General features: G+C 43.6%; 1 protein-coding gene across 3 annotated transcripts; it reads right to left on the reverse strand.

Moving 5' to 3' along the window:
- Positions 1 to 58: 58 nt before the first annotated feature.
- On the reverse strand, positions 59 to 20,847 carry SNAPC4 (small nuclear RNA activating complex polypeptide 4). Of its 3 annotated transcripts, XM_072883320.1 has the most exons (24): positions 20,709 to 20,847; positions 20,282 to 20,434; positions 18,296 to 18,336; positions 17,097 to 17,255; positions 16,429 to 16,554; positions 15,470 to 15,548; positions 14,850 to 14,931; positions 13,896 to 14,000; positions 13,226 to 13,298; positions 12,778 to 12,942; positions 12,395 to 12,542; positions 11,275 to 11,381; positions 10,894 to 10,988; positions 10,067 to 10,161; positions 9,362 to 9,447; positions 8,247 to 8,639; positions 7,113 to 7,202; positions 6,640 to 6,871; positions 6,464 to 6,534; positions 6,039 to 6,137; positions 5,776 to 5,803; positions 3,007 to 5,117; positions 1,527 to 1,642; positions 59 to 565 (listed from the first exon to the last, which is right to left on the reverse strand). In XM_072883320.1, exons 2-24 carry the CDS (start codon positions 20,319 to 20,321, stop codon positions 526 to 528), a joined length of 4,581 nt encoding a protein of 1,526 aa, XP_072739421.1. In that variant the 5' UTR covers positions 20,322 to 20,434; positions 20,709 to 20,847; the 3' UTR covers positions 59 to 525. The 3 variants fall into 3 exon arrangements, with proteins under 3 accessions (XP_072739421.1, XP_072739419.1, XP_072739420.1); XM_072883318.1 differs by lacking the exons at positions 20,282 to 20,434; positions 20,709 to 20,847 and adding an exon at positions 19,362 to 19,712; XM_072883319.1 differs by lacking the exons at positions 20,282 to 20,434; positions 20,709 to 20,847 and adding an exon at positions 19,362 to 19,710 and having other exon boundaries at positions 60 to 565; positions 1,512 to 1,642.
- Positions 20,848 to 20,998: the final 151 nt, after the last annotated feature.

Genomic DNA, 20,998 nt, shown 5'->3' on the forward strand with positions numbered 1-20,998 from the left:
CATTATTAAAAGCGCTATTTACCAGAAGAAAAACCACACAGAATGCATCAGTAATTTTTAAGTGAGAAAAATAAAACATCTGTATTTCAACAAATACTCAAGACTCATTTTGATACAAAATTAATCTGCTGCTTATTCAGCAGTATCCAGTCAGTTAGCTATCAAGCAAAACCACTGTCACAGCACTAAAAAACACCCAATGAACAACGTATTCTGAACATGGATAAACATTCACATAAATAGGGGCTAACACAAAAAGGAAATAAGTAACCATCGTTGCTGGTTTCCCCAGATCTCCAGCAATCTTTCCCCCTGGCATCTATGGCAGGTGCTAGTGTGGAAGAGAATTGGCCTATGCCTGAAAGACTTCCCTCCAGCCATTCTGTTTCATTTTTTGCAACTTGTCTAAAGATGCAGACTTTGTTAGGCGATGGGAGAACCAGTCCAGCCATTTTCCTCTCTTCCCCAGGTCCGTCTAGTCAGTTTGTCAGAAGCGTTAAAAGTGAATAGTGCAAAGAGTATCTCCTACTGCCATGTAGGAAGGCAGACCTCATTCAAGTGAATCCTGTAACAAAGCACAAAAAACTCCTATTAGTCACAGCATTTTTATAGGGAAGCTGCCCTTTTGGAGTTTCTAAAACCAGTTTTAAAGAAAAAACCCAAACAGTCTAATCTGACAACCATGCGAATCAAACACTGTCAATGTTCATTCGGTCTATTTCACCAAAAGCCTCAACAGATATTAAGACATGACACACTTGTACCCTATAGAAGCTGTCCTGTTATACGTGTAGAGAAATGAAGCCATATGGGGGGGGAGAAAAAACCCCACAAAGTTGTTCAAAGATGCAGTGTTAAAGACAAACTCCAGTGAAGTACCCACTGGTCTTAAGCCCCAGCTTCCCACCAGCTTTTAATACTATTCTTCACTTCAAGACTGACAAGCCAGGCTACAGAGGGCAAACTACACAGAGAGCTGCTGCTACCAGCCCAGGATCTAGGGGATTGCCTGACAACCCTGAGCAAGGACATCTTACCACCAGCTTGCTGGAACCTGCAGCAAGGATTTACTTCGGCTTCTGCTGCAAGTGTTTAGCATTCACACACACAAACCCTCTCGTCAGCACTAGCTGCCCAGGCTTTCCTGTCCCACCAATTATGACCCTCTCCTAGCCTCATTTTAGCAGCCAAGCCTGTAGAGTGCTACCAGCTAGGTATAATACTAGTAGGCAGTAGCATGGACTAAAAGGCTGCCACATGTTTGAACTTCATGACTTTTGTATATAATTTTATCACGCAGACATCAACTTTCCCTCCCCCTGAAAGTCAATTAGCCTTAGTCTATGATTAATGGGTGATTGTATAACCCTGTGTCCTAAGGGAACAAAACTCGAGATATTTTCAGTCCTTTCCTAGGGTCATGATTCATTGTCTAAGCTGTACAACAGACAAATGCATGTCAGGTTCTCTTCTCAGGCAAGAAATACAAGATTCACTGAGTAGCTACTAACACATTCCCTTCTCACATCCTCCTCCTTTTCCTGAAGCGGGCACTTCTCCTGATTTGAGGAGCACTGGCATCAGTCACATCAGTGCAGGAGTCCAAGACAGATCGTGCAGCATTCTCTTCGGCTCCCATGCCCTGCAACATAAGCAGAAGAGACTATCAACACCATGAGAGCTGGCATAATTGCAAAAGAACCCCTTCAGCCATCTTTTTATTTTAGGGACCTCAGCAAGATTTCCAAAACAATCTTCCATTTACCTTCAAAATTAAGCATGGAACAACAACATTCTATTACCAATGTCACAGCAAGCACAAAATATCCCAAAGTTTTCAGAGCGAAACCTTCAGCCAACACTGGCATTTCTTCCTGTTTCTGCTACCGCTACCAAACTAGAGCAATTCCTGCTGTAGTTTCTGTCTGGGCACAACCATTCGTTACAGAGGTTGTGGGGACAACCATTTGTTAGAGAGGTTGCACGCCTGCCACAAGTGACACTTTAGCTTTCACTGCTGGAGCCAGACAGTGCCCCAGACAACACAGGTCAACACAAACTTTTGACTTCTCATAAAACATACCCCTACCACAAACGTTTCACTGAAAAGCACCAGGAAAACAACCTGGCTATAGCATTAATAAAAAGAGTGGGAGTGAGCCTGGCGGAAGATGTCACAGGACAGAGGTTGGCAGTAAGGCTATCAGGCAGTGAAGGATTGCTGGTGACTTTTGGACCAACTGCTCTCAGTTCAAACTACACTGAACTTGGCCCAGACCGAGAAGTCAGAGCCAGAATAGAAAGATAACTGCTGGCTTTTACTATGGGAAAGCTCTGACTTTTGGGCAGCTTTGCCATCTTTCTGTAGAAACAGCCATTTACCTTGTTTATTCATCTTCATTAGTGTTCTGTTTGTTTATTTTGGAGCCACAATGAATTGAAATGCAAGTTTGAGCTACTCAACTTCCTGGCATGTTCTGTAAGAAACAGTACTGGGCAGTAATGCATTTAGCTTAAAAATCAGAGACTGATTTTAGGTTGACATTATGGCTTACATTGATCCATATACTCTAATAATCTCTAGTCATATAAAACAATTCAGGATGAAGACCTCAAATGGCAATAGGAGCAAACATACACAATTCCCCTGATATTACTGGGGTTTAAAGGACACATACAATGAAAGACAAGGGCCCAATTTCAAAAATACAGAAGTTGGTGCAGCAGATTATAAACTGTAAGAGGAAGGGAGCTTTGATACCCACTTCTGGGAACTATCATGTTAAGTTTAATGTGCTACATAAGACACGGACTTTTACCCTTGTGAGGATGAAGGGCTCCCAGCTGAGCGACAGAGCTTTTCCTTTTATCAGCTGCAAAACTACGTTTATTCAAAAGGACCACATTTCTGCTACACTTAAGAACAGTGGGGGTTTCACCCTGGATTCCAGTGCAGTATTTAGCTGGCAGTAACTTTCTGCTTTTAGTCCCTGGCACCTGTTTTACCTGATTTAGTAAATCAGCATCTTTGTCTCCAGGCTCATCACCAACTGTCCAATCCAACCGTACACCTGTTAATTCATTCCCACAACTCTCTTCCTCAGACATTTCCTTCTCACTCTGCCACTCCTCTTCGTCAGTCTCTTCATATTGCTTCCTGCTGGCTGACAGAGTTGTTGTCACTTTTGGGGGAGGGAGAGTTGCTAGTACAGCTGGGAGTGTAAAAGCTGCTAGGAATCTGGCTTTCAGTAGGAGGTAAGCAGGGTTATCACCAAGTTTCTGCTGCACCAGTTCTCTGATAGCGTGCAAATCAACCCCAGTGCCCTCCTCCTGACTGGCATCAGAAGGCAGAAGACATGCTGCTTGCTCTTCTAGAGCCGCCTTCTGCAGAAGTAGCTTCGAGAGGGTTTTTAAGTTGCACAGAAAAGGTGGCAAATAAGGCAACCTGGTTTGCAGTGATGGTACCTGGACACCTTGTTTCCCATTCAGCCACTCCTTCACTAGCCCCTCGTCTTCAAGGGAAATCAGGCTAAAGTCAAGTAGATTCTTTTCTGCACTGGAAGTGGTTGGCTGGGGTGGACCGTCAGCAGGCTGCATAGTCGGAGGTTTGGAGGCAATAGGTCTATTTTTCAATGCTTGTGCAGCAAAGCAATCAGAGTTCCTTGGGACATTGTTATGGGGAACTGGATCTCCCGGCTGGAGCACAATCCCTTTTGTGATGATGCTTGGACTGGTAGATGATCCATTTGTTGTAATGGAGTCATGGCTCTTTCCCAAGCTAGTGAGATTTGACGCACATTGGGAATCAGACCCTTGAGTGCTTGCAGGCAGCTGCGTTTGGGGCAGCAGCACAGCGTGCAGGGCTGGTGCATCAGGTGGAAGAGCAGTCTGAGCTGCAGAGGAGTCAGAAGCCTTGGAGAAGCCATCTGAACTTGCAGGCGTTGCAGAAGAAACGCTGGATGTGGTGCATCCAGGACTCGCTGAGGTCATAGGTAAGAGAATTGTGGAATGGTTAGCTGTCTTTCCCAAAGGTACTCCTTCTGCTAACTGGGCACTTGGTGCTTTCTTCTCTGCACTGCTGGGGTGAGGCGTATTTGCTCCAGCTGGTACCGGAGGCACTCCTAAGCCAGAGACATTGCCATTGGAAGTCACAGTTGTCTGACACTGACTTCTCACAGCAGCAGCTGGCAGTCCTTGGGGAACACCCACCACAGTTTGTACAGCAGTGGGAAGCAAAGCCTGTGGCGTTACGACCCACGTGAAAGGCAGTATGCTGTTGGGAATCAAATGCGAACCAGTTTGTGGAGTTACAAGAGCAGGCAATAGATTGACTGGCCTCTGTTGTGGCCCGTTACTATTCAGCTCACAGGTAACTGGTGTGGAAAGAGACAATTTGTTGGTGCCAGACTCGATGCCAACAGGCACCACTGTAATCTGATGTGGCACAAAAGCTTGATTTTGCAACACTACTGAAGCTGGACTACCAGCTAGGACCTGACCATTGCACCCTCCCTGATGTGGGGCCTTCTCTGCTGCAGCTGGATTTATGCCTGGAAAAACGCCTCCTTCAGCGTTACTTTGCGAAGCTTGCCCTTTTAGTTCCTTATTGGATTGTAGTTCTGTCCCTTGTGAGGAACCAGGGCTTTCCGCAGTTTCTGGCACTGATGAGGAATGGTTTTCAAGCGCAATCGCAGCAGAAGTTGAACCTGCAACAGAAGTAAATGCTGGCAAAGCAGCTGGTGCACACTGTACTTGGCTATTTGTACAACCAACTGCTGCAGGTTTGTTCCCTGCTTGTGCAGAAGGAACAATTTGCTGTGGTGGGTGCTGGATTATCAGAGGTCCTGCAACCAGCATCTGTGGGGCAACAAATACTGTCCTCTGCATAGCTTTCTTAGCCCGGGATTCTCTTAGCCGCTTCTCTCTCAGTAATTCTGAGACAGTTTTAGGCTTCTGCCTTTGTACTTGGGCTGGAAGAGCTCCCTGCATGGCAGGAGTGCTGCTCTCAAAGACAGCAGCGGAAGTCTCCCTTGCTTTTAAGGCAACAGGTCTCCTGACAGCATTCCTTGGTATGCCCCTTCGGGAGTTCCTCTCAGTACAAGATTGTGATGAATTGCCTATACAGGAGGGGAAATAAAATTAAAAAAATTAAAAAGATGGAACAGTATTTTCAAAAGCCATTCCTTAGCTATTAAGCATCAAGTACCGTGCACAGGAAGTAGCAAAATTTCTGTTTGTGAGAGCTCCTACAACACTATAGTCTCAATTTAATCAGGCCCCATCCTGACATCCTTCAGATAACTCTGATGCAGCAAGCTTACCACTTGTTCAGTAACGATGTAATTTTCCCCAGAAATTACAGATGAGCTAGGAAAGCACCTTAACACCACACTTGAGGAGCTGTACTGGTCAGCACTATAGTGGCACTTTGCACCAGTCAGGAGGACAACGACAAACTGGGGTTTGGTTTTGGTCAGTGCCAGCACATTCACTACAGCCTACAGCCAGCACCTTGCTGGAGAAAAGCGTAACAGCGATAGTCTACAGAACTGGTGGCCCAGTGCCACTGGTCCCCCAGCCCTACAGTATTTTTTCAAGTCCTTACCAAAGGGTAACATATTTAGCCAATAACTGAAAATCCAAGAGCTAGCAAAAATGAGCATGACAATGTAGTTTTGTTCCAAAAGTTCTTCAGTTAAATTGGTCATTAATGTAACGGTGATGAATTAAGTGAAAGTTCTTGCACATCATAAAAATAAATGTTCTGGTAGGTACCTGAAGAAGTGTCCATATTTTGGGAAGCCTGCCAAAAAAATTATATTAAATTATACTTCTGAGATATCTAAAGATCATTAAAACAGCACAGATTTGAATCAAGCCCACATCTGCCAACATCCTATATATTTTATTATGCTTCTGAACCAAAACAAACTGGTAACACACACACACAAACAGCACCACTGGCCACACACAGTGAAAAATCTCTACTTTAGTCAAGACTTCAGTGGGAAAAGCTTAGAAACAGACGTGTGCAATACCTGCTGAGGCCTTTTTGCATTAGCCCTAAGAAGCTCTGACTGCCTTAGCCTTCTCTCACGAATAATCTTCATGCAGCCATTGGTATCAATCTGAAAGAGCTGCAAGATGAGAGTTTCATTAAAATTTGATTGGGAACAAGAATGTTCTGGTAGAGCCAGTGACAATAGAAGATGGATGGGAGAGGCTTCACATGCAAGATTCTGGGGACGTTTTTACGCTTACAGAAAAAATCCTCAGAGTATTAGATTTTGGATGCAGGATTTATTTAAGAAACATCATATGCAAGCCATGAGGTCAGATTAATCCAGTAACTGGATGATTAGTTTAAGGAAGAAAGATAAACCATTTATTTAAGCATCAAATACAGAAATAAAGATTACTACTGTTTGAAAGCAGCTAATGCTACTAAGACAGTAAAACCTACCTGAATGAAAAGCGCAAACAGAGGAGTGCTCACGAGGCTGACCGACTTAATCTTCTCTTGAATAGAATCAGCTACAAAAAAATGCAACATCGAAATCAGCTGGGCATTCACTTACAAGATGTCAGAAAGTAGGGACAAAAAGCAGGAGAGTACTGTCCCTGATGGGTCACCACTACCTTTTGTCTGATGAAAAGCCATCTTCCCAGTTTGGAAGGTGCAAGGCAGTAGTACGTTGCCCACCCAAGGTGTCACTGCCATTAGAAGCTTTCTGTCAAGGTTCATTTTTCTCAAACGCTCTCTCTCTTGACGATAAGTTTTCTCCGTGATGTTCTGCAGCCCTTGAAGCTTCTGGCCAACTCCAGATATTTTTGTTAAAACGGTGGCAGAAGGTTTTAGTATCTTTGATTGCTGTGCATGAACAAATACATAATGAGAGTTCCAATTAGGAAGGTTCTACCACACTTAGCCCCAAGACAAACTATTCATGGGGCAGTTATGGGGAAAAAAAAAAAATAAAAAAAATTATGAGCTTTTCCCCTTGAGACTACAGTGCAGGAAGGTTTGTGATTCTATCAAAGAACATTTCCCACTAAATACAGCCTGGCAGTGCTCACGTCACAAGAGTAGTCAAGACGGAAAAGGCACTTACAAGTTTCCTCTGAAAGCACGTGTTATTTCTTAATACTCTTCTCACATTCTCCAGGGTAACTCGTAGCACTTGCTTTCCACATCTGGAAGCCTTACAACAAAAGTGTACAAGAAAAAATAAAAGGAAAAGTATTTCACAGAAAATTACTTGCACTGACTTATACACAGAAGGTACAAAAGTTTTCAACCCTCCTGCTGTTGGAAGTATCTTATTAAATGAAATCAGCCCTGAAGTGCAGACGCTTACGTTACCTTTTAGTCCTTGTGCGTTATCACAATACCAAATCTCTGCTTCATAAAAGCCTTTGTGTGAAGTATCTACAAAAACCTACACTGAGGGTCAAAATTTATTGGATGATTCTCTTTGCATTTTTTGGCTTAACAGTACAAGGGAAGGAACAGGAAGAGGTTTGGAAAAGCCACTGACTCTTTCCTAGACTTCTACTAGTAAAATAATGCTGTATCTGTAATCAAATTAAAGCACTTGCAACCCTTGCATACCATAACCCCCAGAACACACCACTTCTGTCACCAACAAACTTGTCATCAGTGCAATTGGCCCTGCTGTCTAGGGCACATGTGCAATTCTTAACACAAAAGTCAGAACATTTTTGCTTACATGAACTTAAATACCAATTTTGACATTTAATATTTTGCTAAGGAGTATCTTTCTGCAAAAATGTGCTAGGAGGGTTTGTACTGTTTCAGTGGCTGATTAGGGCTGAAAACCCAACTCAGAATCAGACACAGATGTATAAGTAACTTAATTCTTCCAAACTTTAAGCCTATACGCCCTAGTCACCACGGTAGAGAGACACCACAATTCACTGGATAATTCTGCTTTATGAAGATATAAAAGAAGTTTTGTTTCTGTGACACTATGGGTAGGAAAGCACACAGCTATCTTCTAGGTAACGCATGGGGAGGCAGTGCTAGAAACTCCTGTTTAATGCCACAGCTCAGTTTCCAACAGCACCCCCAAATGGCATAGTGAGAAAGCAGCCAACAGAGGTGTGAAAAAGATTTTGCCATCAACTCGTCACATACTCTCTTTACTGCAGCAACTGCACTTCCTGGTCGCTTCTGATCTAAGCTTCAATCCCATCAAGAACAGACTGAGAAACCCAGGATTCACCTTGTTGATTACTTCTATTGGATTCTTCACAATGACGTCCGTTGAATGTGGACGCGCAATGCCCCTCAGGAGGGTGTTCAACTCTGATGATTTATTGGCAACTCTGTCCTTGTCTCCATCACATGTTGCACTTGGAACTTCACTGCTACTGGTCTTTGCGTCAGCACTCGCAGGAGAGAAGAGGGATGGAGTTTGGTATCTTCCTTTGTTTGACTCCTGCATATCTGTCCGTGTTGGTATCCACAAATCAATGCTGGGAAATTCACACTCTTCCTTGCTTGTTGTCTCCTCCTCTGAACTGTCTGCTAAGTCCAGTTCTATGTCTTCACTGCTACTCTCTGAAGAGCTGGAACTCTCTTGCACGTGTCGGCGTTTTGTTGGCCTAGATCTTTTCTTCTCAGTCAAAAAAAGCACAGACAAGTTTTAGCCAGCGTTCACCCTTGACTTGCAAACCTCTCAAATCAGTAAGTTAAAAAGTTTAATGGGGCAGTATCCTATCAGTAAGGTGTGACTTCCAAATGGACAGTTCTGCTTTACTTCTGCTAAGATTAAGCAAATCCAGGACAATTGACAATTGCCTTTGGACCCATATTTTTATTGGTTTAGATTCTTGTATGCAAAGAAAAAGCTACAGACAGAGCCAAGTTTGTGTTAAGAACTGGTGCACGTGGAAGTACAAGCTAAGTACAGTGCCCCATCTCGACACATTTTGGTTTCCATGAACCCTTCCCTCGGGCAGGTTCTTTGCCAATGGAAACAAGACTATCTTTAACATGGTTTTAAGCAGCCAGAATTTCTGGAGTGCCTGGTACCAAAACTGGCAACTCAGGAGGTACATACATGAAAACCTAGGTATATCCCATCCTTACAGGCACTTCAAGGCAGTAAAGAAATTCTGGATAATATACAAATACATAACTAATTAACTTCAGACCTTCAGAACAAAGGCTGCTTTAACACATCAAAAAATTAGACCATGAACATCCATGACAAAAATCATGATTGTGTGAAATCAGTGCCAATTTTTGTATTGATTTCACAGGATTTCACTTTCAGTTTAGAGAATCTTAATTAGAAGAAATGAGCCTGTGACATAGCAGGATTTTGTACAATACCTTAGACCCAATCATGAGTTTCCACTTGCTTAGACATTGGGAGCCCGTCCGATGTGGCAATTCGGAAGCTATTTTACTCCAATGACCTAAAAAGGATGCAGAGTAGAGCATACCTATTAATGCAACAAACTGAGCGACAGGCCTTTTCAATGCAGAACATTATACACATGATACATTTCCTTGTATACGAGACAGACTTACTATATGAATGGATGTCAAAACCTTAGTACCCATTAGTGTTCTTTGATCAGACTTTGCACTACTATACACTCAGCTAAAGTGAGAAACTACTAGGAAATGAACCAATAACGAAAACCCTAGCAGGACTACACACTCCCTTGCAGCAGTAAGAGAGTGCTTAGAAGAAAGTTTAAACTGGATGCTGAAAAGCTTCTATTTGTGTAGGAAAGTTGTCTTAGAGAAAATAAGACAACCCTTTCACAGGGAACTCACCCCTCTAAACTGTCATAGCTCCGACACCTTGCTAACAGAGCTATAGAACTCTTTTCTGCACAATCCCTCAGTAACTGAATTTCCAGGAACAGACTACACAATATAAGGAAGGTTGCAATCATCAGTATGAAGCAGAGCCTGCCAGTATCAGCTGCAGGGCTTAAAATAAAAGAGAAGAAAACTTAAATGATAAATTCCTTAATAATACTTACTTCTCTAAACTTCTAAAGATTAAGCCACAGAAACACTTACCCAGGCCATGCTTCTGAACCAGTTCAATTAGCTGCTCCTCTTCCTCTAAACTCCACTTGCCTTTCTTTACATCACAGTGCAATGCTTTTAAGTACCTTCAAAATGAAAACATTAAAGTAAGGAATATGCAATCCTGCTTGCACAGTTCGATCATCACTGCATACTCCGAGGCTGAACAAAACCAGCATTCCTTATCAGATCTTTCCTTTTTCTAAGGGGTCCCATCCCTACTCCCTTAATACAGCACAGCTACAATCTCTTTGTTCTCAAAAGTATCAAGCCACATGATTAAGAATTACAACAAGCAGCTGTAAAACGGGTCACTGAAATTAGGACACACTGTACTCCGAGTCTCCTGAGGTTGGGTCCAAGGCTGAAAATTGCTCAGCACCTCATTACTGGCGTTCAGTTACAGGAAGTCACTGACTAGATCATTTTCACGATACACAGACAATACATGGATGACAACCTTCCCTCCCTACATGCACTCAATTCAAGTTTAATGACCGCTTCGCTTTATTTTGAACAACGCCCTTCCCAACTTCTGCTAACCCACAGGCAACTATACTGAGGGAGTAGCATGCCACAGGCAACAATGCACTGTTCTCTCTGCTAAACTCAATTTCAACTTTTTGACTTCTGCGTAACTACAAATGCAGCGTTATGTGGAGACAATGTTAGAGACTATATTTAGACCATAACCACTTTTTACAAAACAGTCCTTAAGGTGACACTGGTTTAAGCAAATCAAACATATTTGTAAAATAAGTTGCATCTTGGCTCTGTGTAGTAAACTTGAAAGCACAGTTGCTACACAACGTACTTACCGATCTCTGCACTGAGCATCGCTCCTCCCTGGCACTTCTGTCCGAATTTTATACCAGTCACGCTCTCCATACTTCTTAACTGCAGCCAACAGCATCTATGTTAATCAGACAAAGCAAGAGTTGAAATTCTCATCAGTAATATTCCTAATAGGTCTGAGACAGCAACAGTTGTATTTGTTTCCAGTGTGTTGTAAATCTCTGAACAGAAGTGTTTAGGAGCTTCTAAGCCCTCTTGACTTGTAAACTGCCCATCTTAGTCCGTTTTACATTCCCTTGTGCCACTCTTAAAGCTCAGATGTATATAGCCATGCAACATCTCAACAGTCTAACCTTCCCACTTTTTGCACCCTGCAATTTTAGGCATCAGAGAATGAAGCTTACAGCATCTTCCTCTGGTGTCCAGGGTCCTTTCTTCAAACTGGGGTCCACACTCTTTGTCCATCGGTAAATCAGCTGAGCAGAATCTCTTCCTTCCATGTAATAAGCAACTAGAAACGCACAGGTGTATTTTAAAGTCTGTTGCAAACAGTGTTTCTTCCTTTACTTACATTGTTACTGCAATATTTTCAAATAGCGGATCGCCATAAGAAGCATTTAAACCTCAGCTTAAATACTTAAACAATGGTACACAACAAGAATTGAAAGAGCATGGCATACACAAAATGCTACTATTTATAATGGCATTATCCATACTAGACACAGGATGACCCAACAGTCCATCTTGCAACAACAGAGAACTAGGAAAGGTTTCAGCTCCAACAAATATCTGACAGGTTCAAGACACCAGGTGTTACACTCGCAGGCTTGGATTTAGGACCCCAGATACTTGGTTGTATTATCTCTCAACTCTACTCCTCGCTACTCATACTGCCTCCCATACTTCTGAGGAACAGAAGCAGCAGTACTGACCCCCTAGAAAAGGCTTCTGGTCACAGCACTGAAAATGCCAAAACAGCTGGCCGTGAATGAATACTGGCTTTCTAGGGAAGAACTCAGATGATTTTGCTACAAAAAACAAAGCTCACACCACCATCAGTACTCGTTAATAACTCTCAGCCAGCTTCAATCGAATTTCAAAGATGGATAAAGGTTCCAAGAGATACTAAGTTCTTGCTGATATAATGAAACTTCCAGGTAGGTACAGGAAAGGCATAAATCACTGCTCCCACCAAGGAAAAAGAGGGAAAACTCAACCACCCTCTTTCATTCATCTCACCGACTTGGGGGCTTTTAGAAATCAGTACATCTGTAGTTTCGGATGAGCCACAGCACTGTTGTGCCTTGCCTAGACCACAGGCTAGAATGGTAAGGTGAAAACACAGAACTGTGACTATCCTAGAAATGGAAACATTCATAGGAAATAAAACTTAATTACTTCCTTGAATCAGAGAAGGCTGGGTGCTCTTGTATGCAGAAACATTAACAGACATAAGCCTGGGAGAATTAAAAAAAAAAAAATTTACAGGTGAATGGAAGGCATTTTCACTTATAGGTCACTTACTTTTCTTGTATGGGATATGACTTCCTACTCTCATCTCTTGAACAAGCTCTAAAAGCATCTGATCTTCAGCTTTAGTCCATTCTTTCCTTTTCAAATCTTTGTTATAGATTTGATACTTCTGCAAGCACTGGAAAGGTGTCCTGTTTGTCTTAATACAATGAAAACAGAGATATGCAGATAACTGGTTATTTATGAGGACAAAATGCAAGAGGAAAAGGCTACAGTACCAAACCTTTTTGGTACTGTTCATGAACACTTCTCAGAAAAGCATGAATTATCAATGAATTAACATTAATGTTGTTTCCTGAAAATTGACATGAGGCACAGTTAAGTCACAATTAACTGACTGGTCACCTCTTGTTTCTGAGCTCAGAAGGCCTTACCCCCAGCTCCTGGGCTATAGTTTGCCAGTCCAGATAACCGTGTTTAGCAGCTATCTTCTTTAGCCTCTCTATTTCCTCCTCAGTCCATTCCTTTTTGTTGATGCTTGGATGCTCCCAATTTTGCCAAAACTTCCTCAGTTCTTCTGAACTACGCTGTCCATCAAACTAAAAGAAACAGCAGAAATCTGTTTTGTCTTGTAGCTGGGAATGAAACACCTGAACAGACAGGGACACTGATATACAAGGAATATATTTTGCATTCCAGATATGTCTTATTGCTAAGTTTTCCAGAATTAAATCATCAATTTAACAAGTTGAGATCACATAACAGTCAACTTTGAGAAATGCATGACGGGAGCAGTGGATGCAAACCAGACCAGGTCAGGTAATTCTCAAGAGAAGGGACACAGATATCAGAAGTAAAAACACAGCTGATCTCCCAACTTACGTGGATGTTTGAAATTTTCTCCCAGTCATGCTCATCGAATCTGTTCCCTAACAAGTCACTTTCTGGGAGTTGGCTAAAGCAGAACGTACAAAGAGAAAGAAAGAACCACATTAAATGGTTAATTAAACAGTCACTTTGTCTTCCTGATCTTGCTTAATCTTGTTACTCCCACCTGTTACTGATTTCCACAAGAACTGAACACTTACTGTCTCAAAGCATGGGTCTCTAACAGAGTAACTTTGCCCAAACCAATGTTTCTTCTTGAAAAACAGTCCCCTACAAGATGATGTTGGTTTGGTTTAGCACGAGAAACCATTAACGCAATATCAAAATACATTGCTCCAGGCATGTTAATGAGCAAAAGCTCAGAACTACTGAGCTCTCTGCTTCCTTGTTGCTAAATCAAGAACCATTTAAAACGGCACCTCTACATTGGGTATAGATACTGCATTTGTATATCAAGACCCAAAACACAATTCTTAGTATACGAACTGTGGAGACAAGAGCTCTACAGAGTTTGAGCAGCACTTAGTTTTTTGCAAGCCAACACAAATAAAGCTTTCACCAAATGTCATATCTAGAAGTACTCGAGGAAGAAGGGAATTTTAAGAGATAAACTCCAAGAACAGACTTTCATTTTCACCAAGAACATAAAAAGACGACTTCTCACTTAATTGCCTCTATTTCTTGCTCCACTTCTTTGATTTGCTTTTCCAAGATCTGCTTCTCCATTTCAGTCTTGACTTTTTCCAGTTTCTGATTCCAGTAACTCATCCTGTTCAAAGACATTTTTATCATTACTTAATATGACTAGATGGGAATGAGGTCAATGGCATCAGAAGATGTATGGCAAAGACGGTTTCCCCATCAGTATCATTCTTTCCTTCAAAGTTTATTTCCACACTACACAAAACTGTTGTTGTTCTATGTTTTCCCACATGGCACACTCATTGGCCTATTTTTGCCCCTTAAATGCAAATCATTGATCCAGAACAGGTCTCAGATTAATCATTTTGGTATTTACAGAGAGACCCAATGGTTACTGCAACAGCAACAAAACTGTACCAGCTCCAGGCACAGAAATCTCTCACTGGACACACCATTATGACTTGCTACATATCACAATTTCAGCTTCAAGCCCTGTAGACTATTTAAAGTTATACTGCTGTGTCAATGGGAGGAAACAGATGGCTATAAAATGCCACAATACAAACCAAAATCTCTCCACCTGTCAGATACCCACAAAACAATCGTCAAGCGTTTACAACCCAACCCGAATGCTGTAACCTCTTTCTTATTGGTCAGAACATTGCAGTCCAAGACCCTTCGGCACCACATGCACACACAGATAATATCGATGTCAACGAAGAACGAAAGATGCTGCTACCTACAACAGTGTTACCCTCGGCACTGCTGCCCAGAGGACAGGGGAGTTTGAGGACCACCGCTGTAATTCACAGAGCGGTTCTCCAAAGTATCTCTGCTGAGTTTTGTAACCTTACTGAATTGCAAACAGTTAATGCAAGAACTTGCTGAAGGAAAGTGGAATCTCCGTATATATCCTCTCCTTCCTTCATATGTAATGTTCTCATCAGAAGAAAGAAGATTTTTGCCCAGTACTTACTTCAGTAACTTTGGTTGAAGCAGGCGCTGCAAGCGGTCACTTACGACTGATTTCTGCAATAATGTCTTCTCTCTGCTTTTCCCTAAACCAAACAAGGTAATCGTGCATTCAGACACTAGTGAAAAACCACTGCCAAGAAAAAGAGAGATCCACTGCTTTCAATACCCCCGTTAAAGTATCCCCCAGGTCTTCAATAAGAGTTCCCCACCTAAATCATTAATGTCATGTCTGACTTGGGCAAGTCACAGCCTCTTGCTCAGTTTTAGTTCCAAAGAGACCTCAATAAAGATCATCACCCAGGTGTCTGTAACCATCTAGAGCTGTAAGCGTCCCTTGAACTCTCATCTGAGCACTACCCTTGCATGATCTCATTTGGTTTTGGAGTGCTCACAGGAGTTGACGCATCAAAACAAATGCAAATGAAAGAAGAAAGTCATTAATGACTCACTGAAACAATTTATAGAGCATCCCATTTATTTTTAACTACTTTTTTTGTGAAGTCAAGTCTGAAATATCAGAAGTGTTGACGTTTAACTGCAAATGGGGGGGAATTAACAATATGAATATATACATTTATTATAGCTCTTATAGAACACTGAACAGCACATAGAGTTACTTACATTTTGTTGAAAGCAGTTGCTCAAAGGATTTTATGCCCTGAGCTGCTTTTTCCTTGGCATCTTCATTGGAAGGAGGGCCCTAATGAAGATTAGAAGGGTTAGATACATTAGAAGAGTCAGATACACAGAAAAATTGCCCTTTCTTCTTAGAACCCTAGCATGAACGGCTACAAAAAAGACTGGTAACTCAAACTTGTGCAAACCGTCACATTCAAACTGCTAAGTTACCTTTATTAGCACTAGCTCACAAGATACATCAGAAGACATAAGAAAACCAATACAAATAGATACTTCAAGCAAGTAAGTTTGTCCGCGGTTACACAGCACATTCTCAGCTCAGAGCCAGGCCTGCTCACATTAGCTGAGAGTTGGTTGAAGAAGCATTTTGAACACGGGGACACGTATTATGCATGTTTGTACCTACTTAAGATGCACTACCAACTTGGGTAGGATTTAATAGAAAAATTACCAGTCATTGCTTGAATATTATATTAATATATGTATGGTGACAGTTGACATCTTAGCTACAACAAAAAGTCAAGATCTCCTTTTGCTAGTGACCCTTTAAAAACACATTAAAAAAGTAGTGACATTTGCCTCAGAAAACTCAGTTGCAAAGACAATCAGATTTCAATGAGTACTTTAAACAACAGCATGGAATTGGATCGTGGAGATGAAGACAAACAATCAAAGTTAAGTTGAAAACAAGAAGGTTCAAGTGCCCCGTGGCTGCAATGCCACTCCTCAGGACTCACTTTCAGACATCACAGCCAGACACGCGTCGAACGAACATTTCCAGAAGAGGGTAAGTAAGCAACAAGTGAGGAAAAAAAAGGTTTCAAACTGAGCAGTGACATTCACAGTTACACAGTTGAAATGTAACACAGTTTTAACACAGTTACACTTTAAATCTATCATTGAAAGAAACATCAGTATGTAACCTAGTTCTATTTACTTACAATTCCTGTTGTTTTATCCTTAAAGTATGGCTTCATAAAATGACCCAAAAATGTATTTGCTGGTAGATTTCTACCATCTCCTGCCTTTGCTATTTTTGGACCACCAAGCTCGCACAGGATTTCCTTCTGCAATACAAGAATTAGTTAAACAGTGTCTCCTTCAAATTCCTAATTTCAGAGAGCAGTGGCTGAGCCATCACAAACATCCCAGGCAGGGTTCAAATTTGCAGCACCACACTGTAAATCAGTGTACGTGTTAAAGACAGGATTTGAACTTCCTAAGTTTGTACAGTACACTGCTGATGATTAAAAAAAACCCCAAAACTAACTTGCTACAACAAGCTAAAATATAAGATATAAAATACCCTAGCAGTAGCATTTGTGGTGATAAGAAAGCATGGAAACATCAGTCAAATAAGCCATTCAAAATGCCAGTCAAGTGACATTGGTTTGAACTGCCCTGAAAAAAATGAACCTGGTTCCTGGCCAAGCAAGCTGAGCACTGAGCATATGAATAAGGGACTATGACTGCTGCAGCCGATTCCCCTGGTACCTGTGATGGATTAGGAATGTCCTGGGAAGTTTTACTGGGCTTGGTGGGCAGGGGAAGATGGCACATGGCAACCAGAAAAGCACAGGAAGGAACATTTTACTCCCGTTTTGCTCACCTGCTGTTCTTTGTTTTGTGCAATGAGAAGCTCGACTTCCTCAATCTTTTCCTGGATAACTTCCTGGTACACGTGGTTCATCTGCAGACATGTTTCTGGATCCTGTGGCAGACTGCTTTCAATATCATCGTCACTACTGTCATCTTCTCTTTCCATTTCCTTGAAGCAAATAAGGCATGGGGGGGGGGGAAGGGAGAGAAATGCTTGCTTTAAAAGCAGGTATGTAACATAATTATTTTTGTAACTCAATACTTCTATTATCTTACAAAACTGATTTTCAAAAGAATTAGAGGCACATAACTGTTTGTCTCTCTCCCTGGCAGCTGTTTTGAACTCTCCCAGAGGCCGAGTTACCAGCCTCGCCTAGCTCCCCTTCGCCCTGTTCATTGGTGCAGCCTGCTGCTATTTGAACCAAAGTCTGACTCCAAACCTTGCCAACACCTGGTCTTGTGCCATCAACTGCAAAACTGTAAGTAAACTGCAAAACAGTAGTACTTCACACTGGAGCTCTTACCTGCTAGATCTGTACTTCAGAACCACCCCTTCAAATTTCCACCTCATTTGTGCTTCCGCTGAAGCAATTCTTCCCTTACATGATTTATTACCACATGCTTTGGACACAAAGCAGGGCTGACTGTTTCATGAAAGTGCTCTGCGCCTGGGTCCAACCTGCACCAGCAGATTTGTCTTCACAAACTAACTTTTCCTTTCCTGCGCTGTACAGGCATTAAGATATTTCTCTGCTACATGTTTTTATAGGAAGTCTGAGAAAATATTATGTTTAAAACAACACCAAAGGTAAACAGATTTGTAAAAAGTCTTAGAAGTAATTTTCCCCTTATGTGCAAACCCAGTATTCTTCAGGTACAAAGAAGTAAAAGATTTCTTGATCACAAGCTGATGATTTCTTTCTCAGGTGCAATTGCTCTGCAACGTCCCCAGAAGCTGGTGTGTTTCCAGTGACAGAGATCAGCAAGCACCAGAGCAGTGAGGCCTCTGATCCCTGCCATTTGTTTTCACATGAAGAAGTCTGTCTATTACACGTGAATAACAAAGTTCTGGGCAGGAATAACTAAACCTCCGGGTCTATTCTTAATCCTTCCTGAGCTGCGGAGTCAAGCCAGCTGCCTAGATTTCCCCAGAACAGAGTGAAATTCAATAGACAGATGGAAAGACATGCTTAAAAAGAAAACAGTTACCATTTCAGCACGAGAATCTGAGTCATCGTCTTCACCATCATCTGTTAGACAACAAAAATACAAAAATGCTGACTGCAGTGGGATAAAAAAAAGGAAAGCTTCAAAAACAAAGACCCTTCAATTAAAGCATACAGAATAAAGCACCACATAGTATCTCAGACACGACCATTAGAGTTTTTGGATACTGCCAATATTGTCAGGTAAAAATGATATTTAATTATACTCCACATATGCACTTTTTTGTTCTAGAGTAGGAAGAAAGAGCAGCTCCTGATAACTATAGTAACAATCAAGCTGCATCTTGGTCCTACACATCACGGCAAAATAAAGGCTCCAGAGTATGCAGCCAAGTGAATGTTCCAACCCAGTAAAACCCATAAACTGTGTGACCACCTAACAGCCCTTCCACACTCCTCAGCAATATTTGATTTTGCATTCAGTGTGGCTGCAGAGCTCTGACATATGTTATTTGGCCTTGCATGATCAAAACACAGGTGGATGAAGCAACTGTGACAGCCACCAGACATATAGATACCCGAACTATTACCACCCCCTCTTAGCTTTGAAAAAAATTAATTTTAGAAGGCACAGGCAGGCTGAGAAATGGAGCGGCTCACACAGCAAAGTCTGCATTGTCCATTCAGACGGCATGGAAACGGCTGTAATTTAAATACTGACAGTATTTGGTGGGCTGTTGCATTTCGTGAGTCAGCTCGTTACCACCTGCCCTGACTAGAAACCTCCGTCGGGAGGCGTGATGGCTCTCTAAACCTTCCCCCGCTAGCTTGCCATGGGTTTCATCATGAAAATATGCAAAACATCGGTGCAAGAGGCTTCTCCTGCCCGGACGCTTGCTAAGGAAAGCCTCCAGGAGACGCCTCGCCTCCAGCCCTCCAGAATTCGTTCCCAGCACCGCCCGTGCGCAGCGCCTGGCGGAAGCGGGGGGGTTAACACAAAAACGACGCGACCCCCTCTCCCGTCGCGCCAAGAGCCAGAGCAGTAACTTAATGCAGGAGCAGCAGCGCCGGTGGGGGTTGGAGAGCGGGGAGCCCGCGTCCCGCCGTACCCGTGCCAGAGCTGAGGCTGGAGTCGGAGACCGCCACCTCGATGCCGGCCCCGCCGGGCTCCAGGCTCCGCTCCAGCTCCTCGATCTCCCGCCGGATCTTCTCCCGCTCCGCGTTCAGGTCGAGGGCCGCGGAGGACAGCGCGGCCTCAGCGCCGGGGGGGCGGCAAGCCCCGGCCGGGCCCGGCCAGCGGGACATGGCGGCCCGACAGGCTCCCGGGCCTGGGCCGCACCGCCTGGCCGCGGGGCCCGCCCCCTCTCCCTCCGCCCAATCACTGCTGGGCACCTCGGTCAGCTGAGCCCCTCCGCACGTGACGCTGCCCAGCCAATCGAGCGCGCCGCCGATGCCGCGGCGGGGCGTGGCTGGCGCACGCGGCCGGCTGGAGACGCCGCTGGGTCCCTGCTCCCCGCCCCGGGCCCGCACACCGGCTGGGCCCGGGCCCGCACACCGGCTGGGCCCGGGCCCGCACACCGGCTGGGCCCGGGCCCGCACACCGGCTGGGCCCGGGCCCGCACACCGGCTGGGCCGCCACCGCCGCGCCCTTTAACAGCGCCGGGAAACCCGTCATACAGCGGCCGGGATGAGGGTTACAAACCGCCTCCGGAGGCCGAGCCCCGCCGCACGAACCTCACAACCCCTTTTCCCTCCACGGCAAGGAACACCCTGATGGGGAGAGACAGGCAAGGGGGGTCCCTGTCAACAGCCGGGGTGCTCGTGGGGTCCCAGCCAACAGCCGGGGTGCTCGCGGGAATGCAGGGTGCGAGGGGAGGAGGGCCGTGGTCCCAGCCTAGCAGGAGAAGGGACGTACTCTTGTCCGTTGGGGTTTTAGCAACGCAGATGGCGGGTAGGGATGGAAAAGCCGGTTCTGCAGGAGCACTAACAGCTTCGCACGCCGTAATGAGGTTGGGTATCAGAAATTAACCTTTAAGTAATGATTTCTGCATGAAAACAAAGTGCTCCATTTGAGTCCGTTTTGTAGTTTTACCGTCCGTCTTCCGACACTTCAGAAATCCTGTCTATTGATTTAAGGAGATCAGCGACGAGCTGCAGCGATTCCGCTCCGGAGACCAGCTGCCTGGAATGTGGGAGAGAGACAGCGTTAGACTGAGAAGGAAGTAGCCGGGCAGCGTTTTGGTGGTTAAAAAAATAAGACTTTCACATTCTAGTTATTTTTATTACCTAAACTGGGAAGAAAAGACAAGGGAGGTAAGTAAGAACATGGACCAGCTGATCTGGCATACAGAATACAAGAACCTGAGTTTCAATCCTAAAAAAACCCACTGGGGACATGTAGTTGTGACCTCAGTATTTAGACAAGCATCGGGGAGAGTCAGCTTAAAACAACTCACTTTATTGAAGACCGGGAGTTTGTTATGACTGTGAGAAGGTTCTGTAAGGCAACGTCCGCGTTTTGTTTCACCACGGCCAGACTCGCCGACTGGCCCAACCTCAAGGCTTCGTTCTCCGTCTTGTAATTCTTCAGCTGAACCTAGGGAGGAAACAAACAAAAACTTTATATGAAAATAACCACAAAACTCCAGTAGATACTTTGCAACTAATGAATACATTCATATAGCCATTTATTAGGAGCAACAACTAACGAACAGATCCCATAACCAGACTGCCTAGAGAGAATGTC

This window comes from Ciconia boyciana, chromosome 18 (genome assembly GCF_034638445.1).
Source record: "Ciconia boyciana chromosome 18, ASM3463844v1, whole genome shotgun sequence".
In the NCBI taxonomy this organism is placed as follows: Eukaryota; Metazoa; Chordata; class Aves; order Ciconiiformes; family Ciconiidae; genus Ciconia; species Ciconia boyciana.

Excerpts from the sequence above, each read along its gene's own strand:
- SNAPC4 (XM_072883318.1), bottom strand. The coding sequence starts at position 19,557 with ATGTCCCGCTGGCCGGGCCCGGCCGGGGCTTGCCGCCCCCCCGGCGCT. Across the intron at positions 10,162-10,893 it reads GATGCTCAGTGCAGAGATCG|GTACTTAAAAGCATTGCACT; the intron begins GTAAGTACGTTG and ends TTCATTTTGAAG. Across the intron at positions 7,203-8,246 it reads CAATAGAAGTAATCAACAAG|GCTTCCAGATGTGGAAAGCA; the intron begins GTGAATCCTGGG and ends TTTTGTTGTAAG.